Source organism: Peromyscus maniculatus, chromosome 11 (assembly GCF_049852395.1).
Source record: "Peromyscus maniculatus bairdii isolate BWxNUB_F1_BW_parent chromosome 11, HU_Pman_BW_mat_3.1, whole genome shotgun sequence".
Taxonomy (NCBI): Eukaryota; Metazoa; Chordata; class Mammalia; order Rodentia; family Cricetidae; genus Peromyscus; species Peromyscus maniculatus.
In genome coordinates, this window is record NC_134862.1 from 97,858,687 (window position 1) to 97,876,443 (window position 17,757).

Genomic DNA, 17,757 nt, shown 5'->3' on the forward strand with positions numbered 1-17,757 from the left:
AACAGATGGCCACACCCTCCACCTACCTATATCAACTTAATGTAACTGATATGTGTTATCTACTGTTGCGGAATACTATTTTAACTGGGCAAAGATGTGTTACATTTGTTTACGCTGCTGTATAAAGGTGTGTTATTTTTGTTTCTGCTGTATTTGTTTAACGATGTAAAGATGTGTGTTTAATTAGGTAACGATGTGTTGCATCTGTTTCACCTTGCCTGGCTAAGGCACCTGATTGGCCTAATAAAAAGCTGAATGGTCAATAGGAAGGCAGGAGAAAGGATAGGCAAGGAGAAATTAGGCTCGAGAGAAGAAGAGAATGAGCGAGACATCCAGGGCAAGAAGCCAAGCAGCCATCAGTGCGCCAGAGAGAGACATCAAGAAAGTAAGAAAAGGTAAAAAGCCCTGAGGCAAAAGGTAGATAAAGAGAAACAGGTTAAGTTAAAAGGGCTACCCAGAAACGAGCCTCAGCTAGGCTGAGCATTCATAACTAATAATACGTTTCTCTGTCATGATTTGGGAGCTGGTTGGTAGCCCAAAAGAAAAAGCCTGGTACAATCTACAAAGACAGTATTATTCCTGAGCTTACATTTACATACATTGGACATATGGCCACAAAAAAGGACTAGAATATGTATTTCTCTAAAGAATTTGTTTTATAAAATACTTTAAAAAATAAAAAAAAATTAAGATAGTTGTATTTCTTACATTTTCCCATAAAGCTACTACTGTCATTCTGAGTGGACAATGATGGCCAACAACAGTCAGAATTTTGGATGGAATTTGTATTCCTTCCTGTCAGCAATCATACTAATGATGTCACTAGTGTGACGTGGCAAGAACTGAAGTCTCTGTAGCTCAGATGACATTACCTCATAGCCTGAAAGCCCTTAGAACAAATGCACACTGGGCTGAGAAGCCTCCTCTGAGATGGTTTATACGCGTCGAGATGTGACTTCACGAGAGCACCTCTGGGCTTCTCCAGTGACTACAGGTGCCCCTTCTGGTTATCTCCTCTTCCTCCCTGGCCCCTTCGCCTGTCTCTCTGAAGTAAGGTCTTTCTGTGTACCCGAGGCTGGCATGAAGTAGAACTTACTGTGTCTCCAATTCCATCTTCCTGCCTCAGACTCTCGGGCTGAGATTGTAGGCTTGTACCACCATGCCTGGCTCCCACTTCTAACAGATTTCTCTGTCCTGTGTGAAGTTAGGTCTTCCAGACAGGTACTCTACCTGACTGCACAGCAAGCCTCCAGGTTTACAGCCTGCTTGTATTATCATGATGAAGAAGCCACCAAAAGTACCATCCTGGTCCTGCCTAGCAGGTTGCCCTTTCCCACTGTGGGCACTGTGGGCACACGGTGAACGCTGACCTGGGTGGCCATTGCTTAACGGGCACGGGCACAGGCACGGCCACCATTTTCATTTAAATATGTATGCTCAAGTAATAGGACAACTACAGCTCACAAAATCAGGCCATAATGAGAATTAATGTTTTCCTAACTTAAGCTTCAAAGCAATAAAGGGCAAAATTTATCAATTTCTCTCCATTGTAATGTCTGTAATTACCCTTTTCAGCCACCAGATGGGAGTGATGTATTAAGATAAACATAAAACTATCTAATAAACTCTAAAAGAGGCAACTACTGCACAATGAAGACTCTTAGGCCCTTTCCTTCAAACTGGGCACAAAGCAGGAATTGTCCACACTTCAAGACTAATGCCACAGGCTGTGTGGCAGTGTGGCCACAGGGCGGCTCCCAACAGATCTCAGCAGCCGTGCTGGTGGACTGAAGGACAGAAGGGCATGATCATACAAAAAAGATGTAGGGACATACACAACACCCACTTCCAGAGAGCACACTTCATACTTGTGTGTCTGCAACAATTAGGATCTTATAGAATAAAATATTTATAATCTGGAGAGCATGACTGCACAGCTACAGAATTTAACTCAGTAAGGCAGGTGAACTTGTGTTTTCAAATTGAAATGCATGCAAAGAAATCGATTAGCTATATAATTTTCCATGGAGGCGATGAAAGTTAAAACATGTTAAACGAGACAACAAGAACTGACAATCCAGCTCTTCACTGCTGACTCTGGAGTTAGGACGGCAGTGCAGAGATTATCGTGTTTTCCATAGTAAAGTCTCACCCAAGGTTTAGTAAGTGTGAAATGTACTGTAAACACATTGTTCCTCAAATCAAATGGGTGTATTTAAGTATGATAAGCATGTAAGAGTTCAAAATACCCAAATACACAGATACACATGTGTACACACACACACACACACACACACACACACACACACAACACACGAGCGCGTGGTGGAGGGAGCTTCACACTCATCAGGAAGCTGACTTACATGATAAATGATGCAAGCATAGTTACTCATATTCTTAAACTTTACACCATCTACAACAAAGGAAATTCCTCCCACACTGAGAGTGCAAGAGGGCAGCAATTTACACAAGTTCTTCATTTATTCAAAGACTGTCAAAGTCAGGAAGAAAATGGGACACAAAACTAAAGCCCAACCACACAGAAGCCAGTAGCCTACGAGAAAACACACAATGGCCACCACATCATTCTCCACTTTAAGGCTTTGAACTTACATAAAACTGTGAAGAAAATTATCTTGCAGAAAAGACCATGATCTTAACTATGAAATGTCTTTGGAAATCTTTTATCATCAGTCTGTGACAGGGGCAGAGCTACCACACCACGTAACCATCACCATCATGCACATTCCTGGACTCCCTGTCAATAATCAGTGAGCACCTAGTTCAAAACAACCAGGAGGCTGGCATCCTGAGACCTTTTCAGTTTAGACTCAGATGACGGTAAATATAAACCAACTCTACAAATCCCTTACTAAATTAGTCTCATGATCTATAAGAGCTATCTACAAAACAATCACTTGAGCTCACTTCTATACTCTTTAGTAATTGAATTAAAACCTGCAAAGCGCTCAGAACAAAGCCTCACAACCAAAGGCATGTCCAAGCAACTGGCATGCATCTCCCTCCAGAGGCAAACCTGCATGGCACACTTTCAGGATTTACAATGGGACCGGATTTTAAACTTTCAACCTTCAGTTTGTTTTTTGTTTTGTTTTTTTTTAACCAAAGTGACAAAAAAATTTCTTTAGTGGGATTATATTGAGAGAATAAATTCTGGCCACCTCTCTGTCCCTGCCTTCAGAGCAGCAGCGTGGCCTGTGGCCACAGGCCAAGGGGCTTTGAAAAAAGAGTCGAACTTTCCCCAGTTAAACAAGCTCACTTTGGACTCTGCCCTCCTCTTCACTGCCTTCCAGTCTAACTCAGCCACCTTAAGACCCCACACACAGCAGACACTGAGCTGTGTCAGTCTGCTGCACACAACAGTTCTGCCTGACCACTCCCAACAGTGTGGCTGGCGGGTTGGTTATCCAGGACAGAGGTCCCCTCGCCTCTACTGCACAGTATGAGACTGACTCATCATAAAAAAGGAGCTGCAGAGCTCACATTAATAATCCTGCCTAACGTCGTCAATGTAACAACTAAGTGAGCCGGAAAGAGCAACATAGCTCATCTGCATCACAGTTTCTGCTGTCTGGGAACCACAGAGGCCATTGAGGCTATCAGAAAGTAGGTATTAAGTAAAAACAAACTAAATTTTTACCAAGTGAAGTGGGTGAAACATGCAAAACAGAAAATGATGGCTAAAAGAAACAGATGTTTAACCTAAATATAAAACATAATTATCTAAAATAAAACCAAATCATTAAGGACGAGGTACCTGTAACAGACGGCGAAATGCGCATAGGCAGCTACAATCCAGTTGTGGTGGCCAGCAACGATTAGCACCTTTCTTGGATCCACTGGAAATCCTGCAGGATTTAGAGAGGAGCATTTACATCTTAACTCAGTTGGAAAGCTCTGACTCCAAGGCCATTTCATTTCTCCCTGTCTGGCTGATAGGTGGTCAGAGCAGAGCACGCTCACAGCTTATACTACAGAGCATGCCTTCATCAGACAGAGGCAAAGGGAAGTGTTTCCAACAGATACCACAGCCCCAAGAGCCTAAAATGCGAACAGTTTGTCAACTGTTCCACAGAAGAAAACAAAAACAGAGGATCACATTATACTTCAAATGAAAATGTGTGTTAAAAGATTTTCCAAGATCTAAATGATGAATCTAGATTTAAAATGGAAATAAAGGGCTGGGGGGTGGCCCGGTACCACAGCACTCAGTACTGTAGCCATGGGTTCAACACACAGCACCCTAAGAGAGTGTGAGTGGGGGAGAGGCGAGCGGGGAGGTCTGTGTCTGTGTGGAGCAGAAGAGTCATATTCAAACACCATGGCAGCCTGTCACTGAGAACGAAGCACAAGCCTTCCTTCTCTGTGTTCTGAAGCCCGCTTACCCAGCCTAACAGTCTCGTCTCCATTTGCAGAGAGCACAGGCTGGGTCCCACTTCCTCGGGCTTCACCTTCCGTGGAATTCAGTCCATTCCTGGCATCTACAGAGGGTCTAGCTGTGGTAGTTATTTTACGACTGGGAATACCTACAAAGGAGAAAAAACAGACTTATCTGTTTACCCTTCCAAATATTAAAAATATCACATTTTAACAGAGGGACACGAGCATCTAAACTGTTATATCAAAAATAGGTCTTCAAACACATCAATGTATTGCAAACAATTTAACTATAAAAAGAAAATACGATACAACCCAACCAATTCCTGGTATTTTTACTATTCACAGCCCATGAGATTAAGGCTTATCATAGTACGTGCCCTTTTACTCAGCTTCAGGGTACTGAACAATCAGGCTATCCAATCTAAGCTGCTCTTTAGGCTTATAGTAGTCACATGTCATTCTCACTAGGTCGAAGCTCACTGCCTCAAAGTTTCATTTCCTCATGCTTTCAGACAGGATCTTTTCAAAAGCAACACCTCTCAGAAGCACAATGCTGCCCAGGGAAAAGGCCAACTCTTCTCAGTAGCTGAGGGCATACTGACCTACACTTGCAGAGCTCCAGGGCTCCAGTCCTTGGGCTAAGGGTCCGCAATGTACATGGCAGCTGTGGTGCTGCCATGGAGATCTTCTTGGGCCCTTACAGAAGGTGGCACCAAACCCTGTTCCACATATTATGTGGTTTCACTCTCAAAGGACACATGCTGATGAGGTTCAGATTTATCCAGACTCAAATAACCAAGAAGGTTTTTATAATTTTTATGTGTGTTCTTGTTCAGTGACAAGTGTGAACAAATTTGAGCTGCAGTACCTGGTGGGGGCAAGTAGCCGTGGAATAGGACACTGCCACAGGACGACCTCTCCAGCTCCTCACATAGCAGCAGCCTTCGAACTGTAAGAGTCAACACAAGCTTGTCAGGGGGACATGCGAACACACACCTGCTCCACGTCTACTTTCTCTAGTTAAGGGTGAGAAAAGAGAAAGGGGAAATGTTTAAAATAATTCACAGCTGAGGTCATCTTTTTACTAGGAAATACTAAGCACTGAACTACTCTCAAGAGGACCTGCTGGAAGACACTCTGACCTGGTCAGTCCCGGGAGATCAACACATACCTAATGGAGTGATCCCGTAAAACTCTGCTTCGTGTCTGAGAACATTGATGCTCACTCCCCTGTAAAGACACGAACAAAGGCTGTGAGCTCTCTAACCAACAACCTGAGCTGCCAGGAGACAAAGGAGAAAGCACCAGACTCCTCACAGGAACCGGGTGTCAAGCTTACATCTGTTTTTCTCATAATCTGACAGTCTAAAGGAAAGTCACATAGAACACAACATTCCGTTGGGCTGGAGAGATGTTCAGTGGTTAAGAGTGTATGCTTCTCTTCCAGAGGGCACAGGTTCAGTTCCCAGCACCCAAAGGCAGCTCAGAGCCACCTGAAACTCCAGTTCCAAGGGATCCAACTCCTCCTCCTGACCTCTAAGGACACACTGTATGCACATGATGCACAGACACATGTGTGGACAAAACATTCATAAACATAAAACAAAAATAAAACTTTAAAAAAAAAAAACATTTTGTTACCTAAAAACCACATGTATTTTGATGATTTGTGTAAGAGGGCTAATACAAACAAATTACCAAGAAAAATCCAACAAGAAAGAAACCTGTAGAAACAATTGTCTTGCTGTCTTAAGTACAATTCTTCCTATTCATAATTTAACCTTCCTTGTTGTACTGTAAGCGCCTTGCAAGCTTAGCTTTCTTCTGACTGTGCCTAGAACAGTGCTCACTTACACGCCCTGCAATGTATCTGCTGGTAAAATAAAGTGAAACTTGGATTTTAAAAGGCCAGCAAGGATGTTTTATCCAGATGAAGATGGTTTTGCCACACAGTAGTAAAGTTAGGAAATATGTAAATAAGTGAAAACAGTGAGCTCTGAGGCCACAGCACCAAGGCCAACTGGAACACTCAGCTTCGATCTGCTCCTCCTTAGAGAAACCTTAGCATATGGAATTGTGAGTTAATGGTTTCATTTTCTATTAGAAGGTATGGACTTGGAAGGGTTGGAGTGGAGCAATTGCAGCCCAAAGAGGAGGACCCAAGGGGAGGGGATTCAGATCCGTCCACATCCCAGAAATGCTAGATGGGTGTGGCAGCCCACCTGTAAGCCCAGATGCAGAAGGCAGAGAAAGAAGACCCTAGAGCAGGTTGGCTTGCTAAACTAATCCAAGTGATGGTAAGATCTGGGTTCAACTGAGAGACCATGCCTGCAAATAAAAGGCAGAGAGAGAGATCCAAGGTGCCTGACACCAACTTTAGTTCGGGCACATGGACATACAGACACACAAGACTGCAGAAAACTTCCCAACTCCCCTTTAAAACCAAAAGTCAATGGTACAGTGGCAAAGGCCCAAGACAAGGAAGGGCTCAGGACACACACGGGACTACTCAAGGAGCTGCAGGCAGTCCCCGGACAGCTGAGAGACAAATTCCTAAGTAGTGGTACCAGCAATACAAATATGTTATGCAATCCCAGCACTAGGGAGTCAGAACCAGGTAGATCTCTGTGAGTTCAAGGCCAGCCTGGTCTACAGAGCAAGATTCAGGACAGGCACCAAAACTACACAGAGAAACCCTGTCTCGAAAAAATAAACAAAAATAAAAACAAATGTTATGCAAGAAACAGGGTTACAACAATTTTTCACAAATGTCTTCCTTTTTTTTTTTTAAAGGAACCACTCACAAAATTTAAATTTGCTGGGCCTTTTTCAAGCAAGAAAAGGTGCTGAGTGCTAAGAAGAGAGGTGAGTATACAGTGGGCCTTCCCTTGTGAATTAACAGTGGGTCAGTCACAAAGCAACTTGAGTTTTTAAATAAATGAGGTGCATGTAAACAATCTCAGTCAGGAAGTTGAGGGCCTCCCTCTCCCCCATTCCAGGCCCAGACATAAGATGCAAACAAGTACCCCTCAGTGCTCTTCTACAGACCTCACAAATGCCTGGCCTGCATACATCAGATACATTCAGCACTGGGAATATAAGGGACAAGTCAGACCAAAATCATGAATATACGACTCCATCTGCAAAGAACACATCTTCAGTATGAGCCAGAATTCAGTGGAGCAGCAGCTAACAGTAACACCAAGGTTTCTAAAAGTTGTCCCTACAAAAAATTCTGAGCCTCAGTGAAGGTTTGCCAAAAATCCTAACCAAAGCTTCACAGTAGAAATGCAAACTGTAATTCAAGACGGCAAATTCACAGATACAGTTCAAGTGATTGTTCATGATCCATATCAGCTGCAATCTACTACATGTCGGTCACGAGGCTAGACTCAGCCACATAGTAAAGAGAGGGTGCCCTTAAGAAAGATCAGCGCAAAGGTAAGTGTATACAGCAGGAGCTGGGGCACTGACAGGCAAGAAGTCTTAGGTAAACACTGCAAAGACAGACACTGGAGAGCTGCCACTGTGAGAGAAATTAAGTACAGGCAGAAGACAGACAAGCAAGACCAAACCCACAACAATCAGCCATTTGTCCAAAAGAACCTCTCCACTCTCAGCAGAACAGCAGCCCGGTGAGACGCAGGCTGTGGGCTGCAGGACCAAATGAACTACAGAGGGGCAAGGCAGGGACCGCCCAGGAAGCTGCTACAACATCCTGGAGGAAAGAGGCCTGGTGGCCTGTACCATCCAACTTCAGCTGAGGATGCCTGCTGCTCATGGGGTAGATCAGAGGTGCTCAGAGGCTGGAAGAAGCAGGTAACAAAACACAGGTGGAGGTTTGCCAAAGGCACACAGCACATCTGTGTCTACAGCTGTGGTCTACAATTAACTACACACTTCAAAATAACCGAAGTACTAAAGGTTCCCAACACAGAGTATCATTTGAGGAGACGATGCAGTAATTACCCTGCTATGACTGTCACATGCTGTACGCTTGCATCTTACTAAGTGCCAACACGGTGTGCCATAGTAAGTACAAACACAGCAACTAAAAAGCAGTCTTGGGCAAGCACATTACTTTGTGCCCAGGCCCAAACAATGGGTGCCAGCAAAGCCTCAGAAACGACGAGACCCTTACCTTAAGTCGAGTTCCTTTGTCCGAAGAAAATTTAAAATGGGGGCGAATGCTGCCGGGTCCCTATCAATAAATATCTGCAAGTGAAGAACTGTTTTATTATCAAGTCAAAAATGTATGTCCCACCTTCAACATCTGAAACACTAATGAGGAACAGAAATTGACTGACAGATTGCCTTGGTTTTGATGTTTCTAAAATTGAAATGGTATGGCCGTAGTCAGTGTGGGCATGTGTTTTCTTTTTCTTTTTTTATTTTTATTTTATTTTACTTTACAATACTATTCAGTTCTACAGCCACAGATTCCCTTGTTCTCTCCCTTCCTGCCCCCTCTCCTTCCCCCCAGCCCACCCCCTATTCCTACCTCCTTCAGATCAAGGTCTCCCCCGAGGACTGGGATCGACCTGAAAGACTCAGTCCAGGCAGGTCCAGTCCCCTCCTCCCAGATTGAGCCAAGCGTCCTTGCATAAGTCTCAGGTTTCAAACAGAAATTACTAACAATGCTTGGGGGAAACACCCGGGCAACCTCACGCTGCTCTGGCAGCACCCGCTGCAGTGGCCACAGGGACTCCTGGGAATGAATGACGAGGGGAGCACTGTGCTCTCCTGCACAGACACAGGTCGGTGCTGCCACGGCTGTCACCTGAGGACAGGACTTCCGCAGCCTTAGCTGACAACCTCACCATCTCTGCTTCATGGGCTAGGAGGACATCAGATGGAGGACCCCAGAAGGAAAAGGACAAAGATGCTTCCAACGGGAAAACCATGAACTGGGTTTTTGTTTAATTTTGAACTAAATTTCATGCAGACACATCTGCTTTGCTGCATTATTTTGCCTGCAACTCTTACCAAACAAACAACTTTAAACTGCTTCTGCGGGTTGTCGCTCTCTTTCACACTAGTTATCTGCACACAAGTGCGTCCACAGCCACGTTGTGAGCATAAACTTCCCCGGCCTTTGTCTCCACAGGTTCATAAAAAATTGTAGGACTTTCCCACCTCCAAGTTTCTACCACTCCAATTCCAAAACAGTTTCTTCCTTATATTGATTGACTATTAAAGTTTCAATTATTGACTAAGGAACTATCCCATCAATTGTCAATGCAATCTGCATCCTATAATGACTCTAATCACAAACATCTCAGACTGCTATACACAACAGTTACTGCTTAAGAGTCTCCAGCTTAGAAACACTGCAATCCCAATTTAACAAAAACGCCATACTAAATTTGTGTCTACTACAATGTGAGCTTTCCTGTCACTATACACTGAAAATTATAAGGATTTGTTGACTGAATTTCGAAACACAACTTTATACTCACAGCACCGGTTTCATCTCGAAGTGTTGAAATTCTTCCACTCAGCAAACTAGGAGCCATTAAAACAAGCTGTAGTTAGTTGCAAAAATCTGAACATAAACAACTCCCTTACTAATGTCAAAACCAACACAAGCAAATTTTCTGTCTCCACTTAAAAAAAAATATCAATTTTAACCAGGTGTGGGGTGTATGCCTGTAACTCCAACAACTAGAAGGCTAAGGCAGGGGGATCAGGAGTTCAAGACCAGCCTGGGATACACAGCAAACCCCTTCTCAATAGTATAAAAACAGTAAAATTTCTCATTTAAGAGTTAACATTTTTAATTCAAATTATCAAAAAATCTTAATTTAACTAATAAGGAAAATTTTCATATTTTGGCAACTAACCAAATATATAATATAAAAAATTGCATTAGTTACCTGGAAAAAAAAGAATCTGGAATCCACATGAGAGTCTGTCTTGAGGTACTGAATCTGCAATTGAAACCGCCTTGCATTATAAATGAGAACACACCTTGAGACAGGAGACAGTAATGCTCACAAGCTGATATGGTTACACTTGCATTGATTCTATTTATCGTGTTTACTACTTTTAAATTTTACTACTTTGCAATCGGAGTTAAGATTTTCAAACAGCTCTCAGCAAAATCAAATGCAATGCTTCCTAAATCCCAACTTTTTTAGTCCATCACAACAAGTTCAACTTCTTGGCTCAGCTGTACAAATCTTTGGTGCCGCTGCTGTCCCCCAACTTTGTGTTCCTGTCTTGTGTCTCCATCCCAGCTCAATCACCTTCTTCATGTCCAACAGTCCAAGTCCCAGCCATCTTGCTGACACCACTAGCTTACCAAATCCACAATGGTGTTTCTAGACATTTCGTCCTGTATGACCTCTTTCTGAGCAATTAGTAACTCATGTAAATTATGTATTCAACACTCTCTCTACAGCATTCTTGGGCTATCTCCACTATGTGCATGCCTGGTGCCCACAGGGGGCAATAGAGGTCGTCAGACTCCCCTGGAACTGGAGTTACAGACAGTTGTGAGCCACCACATAGGTGTTGGGATTCAAAACTGGGCCTTCTGCAAGAGCAACAAGTGCTCTTAACCACTGAACCAACTCTCCAGCCCCAAATAATTAATTTCTTATAGATAGATCCCACATACGTTCCATTAAAAGATCTTATAGACACACAAGGATGCTAACTCACAACTAATTCCACAGGTTATAATAAACTAAATGTGAAGCAATTCCTATGCACATTAATCTAAGAAAGGAGCTAAAAACAGGTTAGGTAGCACATGCCTGTAATTCCACTACTCCAGAGGCTAAGGCAGGAGAATGGCATAAGCTCCATGCCAGCCTGGGATACACGGCAAATTAGAGGCCAGTGGGACTTTGTTTCAAATAAAGACATAAAGACATACATAAATAAGAAGGAGTTCAACAAGCAGGTCCTCAAGAAAACATGACAATTTTTCCTACCAATGTGTCTTAGCAAACTCTTTAATAGAACAAAGGTTACCACTAGTCATTAAAAGAAAATCAGTCAATGGTGAATCCACAGAAAGACTGGATTTCAGAAGGCATTAGATAACTTCAAGTAACGACGGTGGATAGTTCATCTTGATTGTCTATCATCACTATGGAAACAACCCTTCGGCGTGTCTGTGAAGGAGTTCCGAATTAGATTAAATGAATGGGAAGATCCACCCATGCCCTAGTTTGCTTTCTGTTGCCTCGATAAAACACTGACCAACATCAACCTAGGAAGAAAAGGTGTATTTGGCTTCCAGGTCTCATCTGTCCCTGAAGGAGGCCAAGGCATGAACTCAAGACAGGAAGTGACGCAGAGACCATGGAGCAATGCTGCCTGCTGGCTCTTTTCCTCGGCTTGCTCAGCGACCTTTCTGATACAGCCCATGCCTGCCTACCTAGGGATGGTGCCACCCACAGCATGCCAGACCCTCCTATATCGATTAGCAGGGAAGAAAATGTTCCCTGTGGCTCGCTCAGCTTGCTTTGTACAACCCAGGGCCCCCTGCCCAAGAGAGGTACCACCCACAGTGCGTTGGGTCTTCTTCCCACATCAATCATTAATCGAGAAAATGTCCCAAGGATTTGCCTCAGGCCGATCTTAAGGAAACAATTTCTCAGTTGAGGTGCCCTCTTCCTAGAAGACCTTGCTTATGTCATGTTGACAAACCCACCAGCACCACTCCCTTGGCTGGTGTTCAGGAACTCAAGGCAGGAGTCTGGGGGCAGGAACTGAAGCAGAGGCCAAGGAGCAAAGCTGCTGGTTCGGGCTGAAGGACTGAATCAAAGAAAAGGGCTGAAGAGCAGCCTGCACCACTCTGGCCTGAGTGCAGACACCGAGTGGCCCCTCTTACCTAAATGGGTACCTAAGTAAACAGACCGTGAGTGGCACTGGGATTCTTCACTAATGCTGTAAATAATAAACGCTGCCGGTTTTTAAAGAAATCCCCAAGTCCTAACTCAAACAAAAACCTGCCGTCCCCGCTCCTTGAGGAACAGGCTTGTGTCTTTCTTCTACGTTCTGCACACTTTTTTCATCTTCCTCTGTGACTTCAGAGCTTCAGGCCATGCCACAGGCCATCTTCCATCAGTCCTTCCGGAGTCCACAGCCACTCACAGAAGGACTTTTTCTCTTAGTGACTTCTGTGACTGTCTTAACTATGTTAAACTGTTTTGTAGCTCTCGAGTGCTAACAGGGTGTGCAAGTCTATGAAGACCTAGGAAGCAGTGTTACACTTAGCATCAAATGCTGCCGTTTGTTACCTGATGTATTCAATCTTAACAATCCCAAAGCTTAATTTTTACTTTTATGTTTCATTCCCACCTAACAATTCTTATCTGTCTTCTAAAATGTCCAAACCAGTAATAAATTTATTGCCATACTCTGTATTTTCTGCTAATTAGCACTTAGAAAAATTCAGAACCCATTAAGAATTAAGTCCCACAGATAAAGCAAAATGTTCAAGACTCAAAGCTTGAGTGTGCTTATGGTCCTCAGAGTTCAGTCACTAAGACATCCACTTTGTTTTTTATTATTTTATTTTTTATTATTGATATAGGTGGCGTAGGGGTGGGGAGGGGCATGTCACAGTGTGCATGTGGAGGTCAGAGAAGAACTCTGTGGAGTCAGTGTTCTCCTTTTGTCTTTACATGGTTCCAGGGATGGAACTCAGGTCGCCAGGCTCGCTTCCGAAGGTGCCTTTATCAGCCTAGCCTTGGATGTGCTGGCCACATCCATCTCCAATACACCACAAATAACAATATAAGGGCTGAGGCGACGGCTCAGTGAGTAAGAACACTTGCTGCTCTTGTTCCGTTCCCAGCACCCATGCCAGGCGGCTCGCAGCAGAACTCACTACACCTGAAACTCCAGTTCTAAGGATCCTTTGGCCTCCACAAACACCTGTGTTCACACACACAGTTAAGACAAAACAATCTTTTCAAAAGTAACAATATAGCTTAGTTTCTGTCATAACGCTTTGTTCTTTCGAATGCCTGAAATATGTCAGCCATCTAGTGTCAAGATCTTAAATGATTATAACCTCCCTTCTCCATAGTAACGAACACGGCAGACCTCTTTTGTGGAGTATCTCACTTTTGCACATGAAGCTACTCCCAGTACTTTCATGTGATTTTTAGGTGGGCAGGGAAACCACATTTCTTGCATGAGGAGATACACATTTGCATGACCTGGTATGTATACAATGCAGTAGAAGTTCAACTTCTCCAACTGCTAAAACGTTGCTTTGGAGGGAAAAGGTGACAGAGCATAAAGACAAGTCCTAGCTCAGGGTTCCCCGGCACCCAGAGGACCACTGCACTGTTTTCACTGCTGTTCATCTCTAGTTTTTAAATAAGCAAAAGGGTTACATGTTTAAAGTCTTAGACACCAAAAAAAAAAATAATAAAATAAAATAAAATAAATAAATAAATAAATAAATAAATAATAGTCTTCCGAGGACAGCAAATTAGCCTATGTCCCAGAACACCCAACTCCCTACGTCCTTATATGCCTAAATCTCAAGCTTCCCCTCACCTCCACTAATGCTGGCACATAACCCTTTTCTGAGAAGAGTAATGTGTAAATCAAGGCAAACATACAAAAACAGATTTGGCTGTTGTTGTTTGATTTGGTTCCCCGCCCCCCTCGCCAACAAACTTACGAAAAGGCACAGAATGGGAGTGGAAGGCCCAAGAGAGGACAAAGAAGAGACTCCGGCTGGTTTCCTTCTTGCCAACACCTAAGGTGCTCACACGCCAGTTTTTAGCCACCCTCCTCTACAAGTGGAATAGGCCCTCCCTGTCCACGCACCAAGAGAAACTCTGGAAATAAACAGCGATGTTGATCGACCCCGTCCCCTGCACTGACATCTGTATTACACAATCCCTACCGAAGCAGACTCTCAAAGGCTCACTAGCATCCCTGGCAGAGGCCAAGCCCACACCTCGGTGAACCTAGAGAAAGGGAGGTCCGCTCCTAAGCAGCAGCTCAAGCCAGGCTTCACCCGAGACTACAACCTGCTGGAAGGCTTATAGCTCAGAGTCAGCATGCTTGCTTGGCAGGCAGGAGGCCCTGAGTCTCTCGCTTAGGCAGGCCCAGCATGCCAACTGTGCTCCTCTAGCCTTGACACCCTAGGAACTCGGGAGGAATAACGACTGAGTTCTAATAATCTGTGTACTTGACCTGGGGCCAGACTCTGAGGAATGCACGGGGCTGCTTGGTCCATGCAAACGCGTCCCCGCCTACAGCGGGTACCCCACCTGGTCGTGTAGACACCGCCCTGCCTGCAGCAGGCACCCCATCTAGTCGTGAAGATGCTGCCCTGCCAGCAGCGGGTGTCCCACCTGCATGCAGTCGCCTCCTAGGCTGCAGCGGGTACGCCACCTGGCCGTGCAGACGCCGCCCTGCCAGCAGCGGGTGTCCCACCTGGCCGTGCAGACGCCGCCCAGACTGCAGCGGGTACCCCACCTGGGCGGTGCAGACGTCGTGCAGGCTGCAGGAGGCACCCTATGTAGTCGTGCAGACGCCGCCCTGCCAGCAGCAGCGGGCACCCCACCTGGACGTGCAGACGCCGCCCCCGCTGCAGCGTGTACCCCACCTGGGCTTGCAGATGCCGTCCCTTAGGGCCGCGGGTGTCCCGCCCCGCTCGTCCCCGCGCGGCCGAAGGGCTCACCTGGTCCCCCCTACGTTCAGCTGCACGATCTCCCCGCTGCTGGCCGCCGCCGCGGCGAAGCTGCCGCAGTGCCCGCCCGCCATGTCTGCGGCCGGAGCCGGGGCCGAAGCCAGGAGCGGCGGGTGGGCGGCCGGAGCACCCACGGAGCACCGAGCCTCCCGCGGCGTCCCGGCTCGCACCCCCTCCCCCGCTGCCTGCCCCCCGGCCTCCGCCTCTCGAGGCTGCAGGCCACCGGCCCAGCCCGGCCTCTCCTCAGGGCCCGCTCGCCTCCATGGCGGACGCCACAACCGTCGGGAGGACGGGTCGCCGCGTGGGACAAAACGGCGCAGTGCGGGCGCCTCCCGGCTACGGAGTGGAGTGGGCGGAGCCAGCGGGAGGGAGGGGATCCAGACGGCAGGCGGGTCTGGGAGGGAGGATCGAGCGCAGCTGTTGCCAGAGGAAAGATTCCTTGATTTTTCTGTTTTTTTGTTTTGTTTTTCTTTTTTCCTGTTCACCTTCACACTAATTCGGGGGAAGAAAGGAGACTTCGCAGTCGTTTGGGTTGATATCTAATGCGTGTGTGCACATTCAGTGAAAAGCTAAGAATCTGAAGCCCTTACAGCGCATGACCTGCAAACTCCATAACTTCCATGCCTCCACTGCCCAGGACAGGAGAAAGCAAAAACACCCTTGGGGTGTGCCATGTCCAGCAACGTGTTTCTAGAATGTAGATACACATGATTTTGTTTTGTTTACTGATTGATTTTTTTTCCCCCTCTCGGATTTTTTGCTTTCAGCATTAATGCACCGCAGCCCCCAACCTGGAGGTAGAACTTGAGGCTTTGTGCTTGCTAGGTAGGCACCACTGACCTAAATTCCCAACCCCTAAACCATACTTTTAAAGTCCACTATGGCAGTGCACCCTAGCTAATGTGATAAGACTGAAATAACAGCTAACCTGTGTTAATCGTGGGCTTACTAGAGGTGAATGGTTTTCATTTATTTGTACTGTTTTACTAGAAGGACTAGGGATTGAACTCGAACTTGACACATGCAGACCGCTCTACCACTCGGCCTTAGCACCACTTCAAAAATAGAAGATGGAGGTTTAAAATCACCTGAAAACTTGCTCAGAATTGCGCAGCTGGCGAAGGAGGAGATGGGGGTGGTTCCGATCAGACTTCGTTGTGTTCATGTATGAAATTCACAAAGAATAAGGTTTTTAAATGCTATGATGCTGCAGAGGGATAATGTTCTAGACAATGCTCTAGAACGGCTATGGAAGGGCAGGATAAACTACTAGGCAGACCTGTGGGAGAAGGCTCATAGGAAAGAAAGCTGCCTGTCTCAGTTAGCATTAGTTACTACTGCTGTGGTGAAACACTGTGACCAAAAGCAATTTGGGGAGAAAGGGGTTTTTTGTTTTTGTTTTGTTTTTTAGCTCATCAGAGGAAGTCAAGACAGGAATCCAAACAGGGCATGAACCTGGAGGCAGGAGCTGATGCAGAGGCCATGGAAGGGTGCTGCTTTCTGGTTTGCTTCCCCATGGCTTGCTCAGCCTGCTTTCTTATAGAACCCAGGACCACTTGCCCAGGGATGGCTTCACCCACAATGAGCAGGGCCCTCCCCCACCCCATCAATCATGAAGTAAGAAAATACCCTGTAGGCCTACGTAAAGCCTGATATTATAGAGACATTTTCTCAGTTGAGGCTCCCTCCCCTCAGATGACTCTAGCTAGTGTCAAGTTGGCATAAAACTAGCCAGGGTACTACCTTAATTGAAAGAGAAATATGGGAAGGAAGGAGTGTCCACATTATTATAATTCCTAGCCACTCCTCCAGCTACATGACCACACACGCGCTGTCCAGTAGCCAAGAAGAGGCCTCGTCATCCCAGGGCCATACTTCCTATGTAATCCGTGCGCAAAGTGATAAGGTAAGTTGCGCACAGTGTGATCACACAATCTATGTGCATGTGTGGAGTAGCTATGTAAGCCCATATGCGATTGTGCAGGGGGAACCTATAAAAAGTGGGTTCCATCAACCCCTCTCTCTTCCTGCAGGACCATTCCCATAGGCCTAAGCACCACCTTCTGTTCCCTTCCCTTAATAAACTCTTATAGTGGTCTTTTCTCACAGAGTAAACAGCGCCACTTAATGAATAACATTGCGCCACTTAATAAATAACACACATAGAGAGATAGCTTTCATTATTCAGAACCAGAAATAGTCAGAAAGGAAGAAGCAGATAAGGGCATTAACGTATTGTGAATTAATCTCCTACTGGCAATAAATAACAGTCTTTCCTCAGCTGTGGTTTGAGAAAGAAATGTTCCCACAGACTCATGCATTTGAACAGCCATGCCCCGCCCTCCTCCTCCCCGCTCCCCCCCAGCTAGTGCTGCAGTTTGTGGACCTATAAGCAGTGGAAACTCGCTGAAGGAAGTGGATCACTGAGTGTGGGTGCTGAGATTTTACAGTCAGCCACACTGCCTGCCTTCTCCCTGCTTCCTGTTCCTCCAGTATGTGAAGTGAGGAGTCCTACCACACCTGTGGCCACCATGGTTCGTCTGCTTCCATGTCCTCCGTGATGCACTGTGTCCCCACAAACTGTAAGACAAAATAAGCCTTTCCATCCTTAAGTTGCTTCCTGTCACATACTGGTCACAGCAATAAGAAAAGTACAGGCTCTGCATATTGAGTTTTCACTA

General features: G+C 45.6%; 1 protein-coding gene and 1 long non-coding RNA gene across 6 annotated transcripts in view; one reads left to right on the top strand and one right to left on the bottom strand.

The window, feature by feature from the left end:
• The window catches only part of Kctd3 (potassium channel tetramerization domain containing 3), a 41,653-nt gene extending 26,291 nt beyond the window's left edge, over positions 1–15,362 (bottom strand). The window contains exons 1-8 of one of the 5 annotated variants that reach the window (XM_042258821.2): positions 15,068–15,362; positions 10,278–10,331; positions 9,861–9,906; positions 8,543–8,616; positions 5,573–5,631; positions 5,270–5,350; positions 4,407–4,547; positions 3,779–3,869 (exon numbers count right to left, since the gene is read on the bottom strand). In XM_042258821.2, coding sequence (XP_042114755.2) covers positions 3,779–3,869; positions 4,407–4,547; positions 5,270–5,350; positions 5,573–5,631; positions 8,543–8,616; positions 9,861–9,906; positions 10,278–10,331; positions 15,068–15,150 — 629 coding nt within the window. In that variant the 5' untranslated portion in view covers positions 15,151–15,362. Of the gene's footprint in view, positions 1–3,778; positions 3,870–4,406; positions 4,548–5,269; positions 5,351–5,572; positions 5,632–8,542; positions 8,617–9,860; positions 9,907–10,277; positions 10,332–11,382; positions 12,298–15,067 lie in introns of those variants that run through there. The other 4 variants (XM_006972075.4, XM_006972074.4, XM_076548184.1 and 1 more) reach the window with 4 other exon arrangements.
• Positions 791–7,782, top strand: LOC121821392 (uncharacterized). Its single transcript, XR_013043494.1, has 3 exons — positions 791–994; positions 7,195–7,266; positions 7,448–7,782. It is a non-coding gene; the product is annotated as an uncharacterized LOC121821392 (long non-coding RNA).
• Positions 15,363–17,757: the final 2,395 nt, after the last annotated feature.